The sequence below is a fragment of the Budorcas taxicolor genome, chromosome 15, assembly GCF_023091745.1.
Source record: "Budorcas taxicolor isolate Tak-1 chromosome 15, Takin1.1, whole genome shotgun sequence".
NCBI lineage: Eukaryota > Metazoa > Chordata > Mammalia > Artiodactyla > Bovidae > Budorcas > Budorcas taxicolor.
Window position 1 is genome coordinate 45,869,137 of NC_068924.1, and position 6,697 is coordinate 45,875,833.

A 6,697-nucleotide genomic window follows, 5' to 3' on the forward strand; every position below is an offset into this window, starting at 1 on the left:
GTTGCAGCAGGGTCTCAAGTCCAAGTTCCTTGTATTTATTTGAACAGCCTGGCAACCAGGCAGCAGCAGACGTACAGGGTTCCTGGCTGACCAGTACAGGCCTGGGGTGACAACTTCTGTCTGGTCTGCCCAGGTCAGTGCCAACTGAGACCTCTGCTCCATGGCCACAAAAGGACAGCAGCCTCAGAGCAGCCAACCCCCCTCCCATATTTTGCTAAACCAGCTCCAGGAAAGGAGGTCTTGTTTTCGAGGTGTGCATGGACCACCAGAGATGGGCCCTTCCACCAGACATTCTTCTTCTCACAGTGGCCCTCTGGGGTTTTCACGCCTTTCTTACGACAAGCTGTTTCCCACTTCCGGGCCCCAGGGGTGTCAGCACAGCAGTGGTCTTGACCACAGGCTCTGGACATCGGGGAGGCTCGCATCCGGCACCAGGTGGCGACACAGAGCAGGGCTGTCTGAGCGGGCGGAGAGCTGGGCACACAGGGTAGCGAGGCGGCAGGGTGTGCCGCAGGGCTCCGAGGGCGGGTGGCCCTTATGGTAGAGAAACCAGAAGGTCTGGAAAAGCTGTGTGTCCCTCCACATGCGGTACACCAGGTCGTGCCAGGCGGTGGGCAGCGCGTTGGGCAGCCCATAGGTTTCCCGAGCCCTATAGAGGAGGTGCCAGTGTGGTGTGGCTCCGGGCTCGTTCGCCTCCGTCAGGTTCAGGATGTAGGTCTCATGGTCCAGGACCACGTGAGAGCTCCCGGAATAGTTGCCGTCTATTTGGTAGACACGGTACCCTGCAAGGAGGGAGGGCTGACTGGACACGGAGCGGGCAAGGCCACTCCAGCAGGGAGGCGCAGCTTATCCCCTGGGTGGCCCTGGCTCCGGCTCACCTTCCTCTCTCTCAACCACCTCCTTCACCCCAACAATTTTCTTCCGCCCCACTCACCAGGATTAAGGCCGATGTAGGTGGTGGCACTGGGCGCCAGGAAGGCTACAGACAGCGGCCGGCTGAGGGTCTCTTCGTCATAGAAGACCTCAAACTCATCCACGTGGGTGTGACCAAAGAACTGACCGGCCAAGGTGTTCTCATACCTGGCCAGAAGACACAAGTCACATTCAGAAGATTCCAGTGAGGGGAGAAGAGGATCCGAGGAGGACAGGGTGCTTTCTTTGTCCATCCAGTTCAAGGATGTAGCCTCCCCACCCCATGGGGGCAGTGGGGGATGGTGAGATGCCCAAGGGAATTTCTGACCCTTAGACTCTTGAAAACCACTCAGGCCTGTAACACATCTCCCTCCTACCTTTCCACAATCCTGTAATAATTCCAGCTCCAGCTCTTCAGGCAGTGCCCTGGGGGAATGTGGCCAATTATGTGCACCTGTGGGGAGGGTTAAGGAAGGTTTTCAGGAGAAGAGGGGTCCAGGTAGCACTAGCTAGGATGGCAGGTGTTCATGTCTCCAACAAGGGCTGGCATTCATGGCCAGAGAGGGGGAGCAAGTGAAAGGACTTTCTAAGAGTGACGGTTGAGCTGAATCCCCAGGGAACACTGTTGGGAGTGCCAGAAAAATAGAGCTTCTCTGCCTACAAGTGCTCCAGCACCAGACAGGAGTCTGCTCGGGAAGGGCCTGTTCTTCCCTCCCACACCTGGCCCCTGCCCACCAGCTGAGCTCCCACCACCCTCTCACTTTGTCTCCTCGGTCCTCAGCGGCCTGAAGCTCCCCCACCAGCCACTGGAGCTGTCCAGCAGGGTCTGTGGAGTTGATCAAGAGCCAGAAGTTCTCACGGGAACAGAAATTCATGTTGAGAGAGATGAGGCGGAGGCCAGGGCGTGGGGAAAGGGCATAGAACCCCCCAATTCTGAAACAAAGTGAACACGGGTCAGCACACATTTGGAGTCTTGGCCCTCTGTGCCTAGTCCTGTGCAAGGAACCTGTGTGAAGGAAAGAGGCACCCAGGATGATCCCTACCTTCATGCTCACATTCTGGCTGAAGGTCAGACAGCACTGACTAGAGGGCCCACGGGACTGGAGAGTGGCTCAGAGGACTAGAGGCTCTAGGAGCTCAGAGGAGAGAGAAAGTGGGCTAGAACAGGAAGCAAAGGTCGTCCAGAGAGAAGAGAGCCCCGGCCTACCTAGGTGAGCTGGAAAAATTGGGATGTTAAAGGGGGAAGGCATCTTAGAGAGGGCCAACATGAGCAAACACAGTGCCACTAGCCCTGTGAAGGAGGGTGCCTGGAGATGAGGGTGGAAATGGAAAGTGGGGTCAGCCTGGGAGGGGAGGGAAGCGAGCTGAGGGCTCAGGCAGAGCACTCATGTGTAATGCCAGCTCCCCACTCCCTTCGCTCTCATCCACCTTTCTCCTCCCTCCTTGGGTTTCAGTGGGTCTCAAATACCTGAGGGTGTGAAGGGCTTCAGCCGGCAGCCAGGGCTCCCACGCCTCGGCCATCGCCTCATAGAGCCAGTGGGAAGACTGGTTGCCCTTTATGAAGGGGGGAGGGAAGCCGTTGACGGGTGTGCTCTCGTGGTTGCCCACGGCAGGGTACACCGGCACGGGCCCCAAGAACTTCTTCACAAGGGCTGTGACGGTGGTCAGCGCCCGCAGCTGGTCCTGACGAGACTGCTGCCAGACGTTGTGAGCAGGGATGTCTCCTGTCCAGTACACCATATCAAAAGGGCCGGCGGGGCCCAGCCCACTCAACAGGCTCTCCAGGGTTCGCAGAGGCAGGTCACACTTGCTATACTCGCCCCAGTACCCAGCACCGGGCTGGGAGGCAGGCGGTGGGCCCGAATCCCGGCGGCAACACAGTGGGTTCTCACAGTTGGGGTCTGTGCCTTCGAGGTAGTCGTGATCCCAGTGCAAATCAGTGAGGAAGAGGACGCGGCTGACAGGGGAGCCTGGGGCTGGGGGCTTGGGCGGCTGGGGGGGCGGCTTTGGCACGGCCGGCAGAGAGATATTCCAAGAGGAGAAGATGTCCCAGTGCCCACAGGAAGAGCCCAGCAGCAGACCACAGGCCTCCGACGGGCTCAGCACTGAGCGTGTCCACACCTCCACCATGTCGTCCTCGAAGAGGTGGACAGCTGACTGGCACACGGCAGGCGGCGCGATCTTCAGCAGCATGCACAGCTTGATGGCCACGGAGCCCACCCAGGCCACACTGGCCTGATTCTGCCATGGGAAAACCAGTGGTGAGGAGTCAGAGACAGAGCTCAGGGACCAGGCCACCCTGGATATGAAAGACCCTTTGGGCTTCCATACCCACAGTGGGGCTGGGATAGACTCCACCATGGCAAAGAGATATCAGTTCACACCTGTCTCCCACAGACATTGCCCTGTGACTCAAGCAGCACCAGGCCAGTACTTCCTTTTAAGCTCAGTGGCAGTTCAGGCCTTTGCTGGCCCCGCTGACTTTCTCAGACACTGTCTGCTGAGTGCCCTGAAATTTGGACTGGGCAGAATGACAGACTGACCAGGATTTGGGGACACACGTGAGGATAGGGCCTTGATTCCCCGAGGAAACCTTCCACCCCCCCCCCCCACCCTCCGACCACCCCCCCAACCAACCAGCGTTCATCATAACCCCATGAGGGACAGTCAAGGCACCCCCGACACAACTAGTCCCACATCTCTGGATATTCTTTAATTCAGGTTCTCTTTTGGGTAGTAGCTAGCCCCAGCCATAGTGGTGCTAGGTGTAAGGTGGAGGGGATTCAGTCAGGCGCACCAAGCTGGGAGTCCTGCCCTCACCAGCTGTTGGCCCTCCTACAAGTGACTTCAGCTCTGGGGCCTCTGTTCATTTATAAAGCAGAGATAACAGTAATGAAGCCACCTAGCAGGCGACATTTAACCTGTGTAAAAGGGCTAGCACAGTACCCAGCATTAAACTTGCACTGTTTCCTTACTTCACAAGGTCACAGTGGACGTGGTGGTGGTGATGTGCAGCCAAAGAACAGCAAATTCAGCAAAGTCTTGTGGAAGACAGCCTCTCCATTAGGGATGCTCTTGGAAACCCCAGAGCTCCGGCCTTAGCCCCAGCCCCTACCCGCAGCTGCACCTTTCTAGCCAGTCTCCCAGCAGCCCCTGTAGCGCTCACCCTCAGCCCGAAGTCGATGGCGGTGAATAGTCCTTTGCAGGTTGGGCAGGTGAGGTTCCACCAGCCAAAGGCCTCCTGGAGCTGGGGCGCTATGCGAATGAACTTGGCGGGATGGCCTTGGGCAGGAAGAGGGTGGGCCTCCGCAGGGGACCAGAGGACCAGGGAGTTGGGCAGTGCCAGCGCAAGTGCCAAGCCCAACCACAGGAGCCTCAGACAGGGGGCCCCGAAGGACCTGTCCGATGCCTGCTCCCCGCCCGACCTGGGGCGGCCGTGGCCGGGAGACACTCCATGGCGGGGCATCGCCCAGCTTCCTAGACCAGGCTGGTTCGCCTGCCCGGCCCCGGCTGGTGTAGGCCTCAGTAGGCTCTCGGGATTCCAGGCGGTGCCAGGGACACCGATTACCCCCCGCGCAGTCGGCTGACTGCTCGGAGAAAAGCCACAAAGCAGCTCCGCCCCTTCCTCTTTCTGGGTTCCGCAGCAGCTGATCGCGGTGGCTGGAAGCCAGGGCGCAGCTAGGGAGGCGGAGTGGACGCGGAGTGGGCGGGGCGCGCCTGGGACCTGCCCAGGCTCGCGCCCGAGATCTCACCCCCGCCTGGACTGCGGCTGGGGGCGGCTGTCGCCGCCCGGCCCTTGCTGGCGCCCATCTAGTGTGGCTGGTGAGAGGCTCCTCCGAGGCCCCTTAGGCAACTCCTCTCACTCGAATTCCTGGAATAGCTAACTGCCAGGCCCACTGGGCGTTAAACTCGAAGCGGAGTGGGCAAGAGCTGGTGGTGGTGGAGGGGAGCGCAGCGAGGCAAGGATGCTTACACTGTCTGTTATTCTCCGCCCAGAAGGTGCCAAACCTCAATTTCCTATGTTCTGCCACTGGTCTCTGCACCCGTGAGTCGTCGCCCTGCCTTTAGTCGTGGTATCTCAGACTTCTGTAAGTGGAAGGGACCCTAGGCTTACCCATGCCTTCATTATGTTTGAGGAAACGGAGGCTCAGATGGTAAAGTGGCTAGTTGAGTTCAGTCGCTCAGTTGTGTCCAACTCACTTTCAGTAACATGGATGCATCTAGAGATTACTATACTAAATGAAGTAGCTCAGAAAGATACGACAACCTGTGACGAAGAACAGATTAAAGACCATACAGCCAGGAACATGCATTAGAACTTGGGTCTTCCACCTTCCTGTATCCTTGATGGTGAAAGCTATCATTTGCCGAGTGCTGTAGGATGTCCCAGGCACTGAAACAAGCATTTTATAATGACTAATCCTCAGTTCTAACAACAACTCTAAAAAGTTAGTATAATACTGTTATTATCTCCATTTTACAGATGGGAAAACTGAGGTACAGGGTAGTTAAGTGGCAGAATAGTGATTAAAACTGAACTGTATCTCAGTGCTTCTCCAGATCCACAGAACTATCAGGTTCCTGTCAGTTCTTCCCTTTGAGAAATTTTTCTTTAAAAAACAAAAAAATTCATTTATTTTTATATTTGGTTGTGCTGGGCTTTCTTTAGTTGCAGCGAGTTGGGGCTACTCTTTGATGTGATGCTCAGGCTCTAGGCCCACCAGCTTCAGTAGCTGCAGCACACAGATTCAGTAGTTTGGGCTCACGGACTCTAGAGAGTTGGCTCGGTAGTTGTGGCACTCCAGCCCAGTTGCTCTGCTGCACATGGAATCCTTCTGGACCAGGGATCGAACACGTGTCCCCTGCATTAGCAGGTGGATTCCTATCCACTGTACCACCAGTGAAGTCTTGAGAATTTTTTTCTAAGTGACCCTTGCCTCCAATTTCTATGAGCATCATATCAGATAGAGTAATTATAGTATAATAGGAAATATATTTAGTTTTGTCTCCAGTTTCTGGCACAGAGCTCCTGAAATCTTTTGAATTTTCTGCTAGGAGTGTCTTTTGTTATTTTTACAAGCCCCTTTCAATCACACCCAAATTTATGTTAATAGGTGAATTAAGGTGCGGCGCCTAAATAGCCTCAGGATGGGGCTGATTCCTGGAAAGAACTAGTGATCAAAGTGAGATGTTTTGGTCTCACTCTCAGTCTCCAGGTTGGGGAAGAAGGCTGGGGATTTAGCTCTATAAAAACTCTCAGAGTGCTTCTGGGTTGGTGAACAATCGAGGTGTTGAGAAGGAGGTATGCCTGCAGAGGGCATGGAAGTTCTGTGGCAGTCCGCCTCCCGTGCTTTGCCCTGTGTGTCTCTTTCATTTGGCCATTCCTCAATTGTACCCTCAGTATTAATCAGAACGTGTAAGAAGGTGTGTTCCTGAGTTCTGGAAACTGTTCTAGCAAATTATCAAACTGAGTAGAGGGTCATAGAACCCTAGAATTCACAGCTGGTTGGTCATAAGTATAAGTGGCAATCTGAGATGTTTTGTAAGCAGGTAGGGAAGGGGGTCCCCAGAAGGAAAGAAGCAAATATAGCTTTCAGACATAAGAGAAGCCCTTTTAGGCTTAAGCCATTTTGTGGTCTAGTCTGATGCAGCGTCTGCCCTTGGACAGTTCTTGTGCTGTGTGCTCCGTTGTGTCCAGCTGTTTGTGACCCCATCCACGAGGCTCCTCTGTCCACGGGGATTCTCCAGGCAAGAATACAGGGGTGGATTGCCATTTCCTTCTCCA

The 6,697-nt window shown here is 55.5% G+C and overlaps 1 protein-coding gene across 1 annotated transcript; it reads right to left on the reverse strand.

Moving 5' to 3' along the window:
* Window positions 1-14: 14 nt before the first annotated feature.
* Window positions 15-4,524, reverse strand: SMPD1 (sphingomyelin phosphodiesterase 1). Its single transcript, XM_052652581.1, has 6 exons — window positions 4,079-4,524; window positions 2,381-3,153; window positions 1,674-1,845; window positions 1,290-1,366; window positions 935-1,080; window positions 15-782 (listed from the first exon to the last, which is right to left on the reverse strand). Exons 1-6 carry the CDS (start codon window positions 4,376-4,378, stop codon window positions 373-375), a joined length of 1,878 nt encoding a protein of 625 aa, XP_052508541.1. The 5' UTR covers window positions 4,379-4,524; the 3' UTR covers window positions 15-372.
* Between the last annotated feature and the right edge of the window lie 2,173 nt (window positions 4,525-6,697).

Excerpts from the sequence above, each read along its gene's own strand:
- SMPD1 (XM_052652581.1), bottom strand. The coding sequence starts at position 4,378 with ATGCCCCGCCATGGAGTGTCTCCCGGCCACGGCCGCCCCAGGTCGGGC. Across the intron at positions 1,846-2,380 it reads GAAGCCCTTCACACCCTCAG|AATTGGGGGGTTCTATGCCC; the intron begins GTATTTGAGACC and ends ACTTTGTTTCAG. Across the intron at positions 1,367-1,673 it reads CTGAGGACCGAGGAGACAAA|GTGCACATAATTGGCCACAT; the intron begins GTGAGAGGGTGG and ends CCCTCCCCACAG.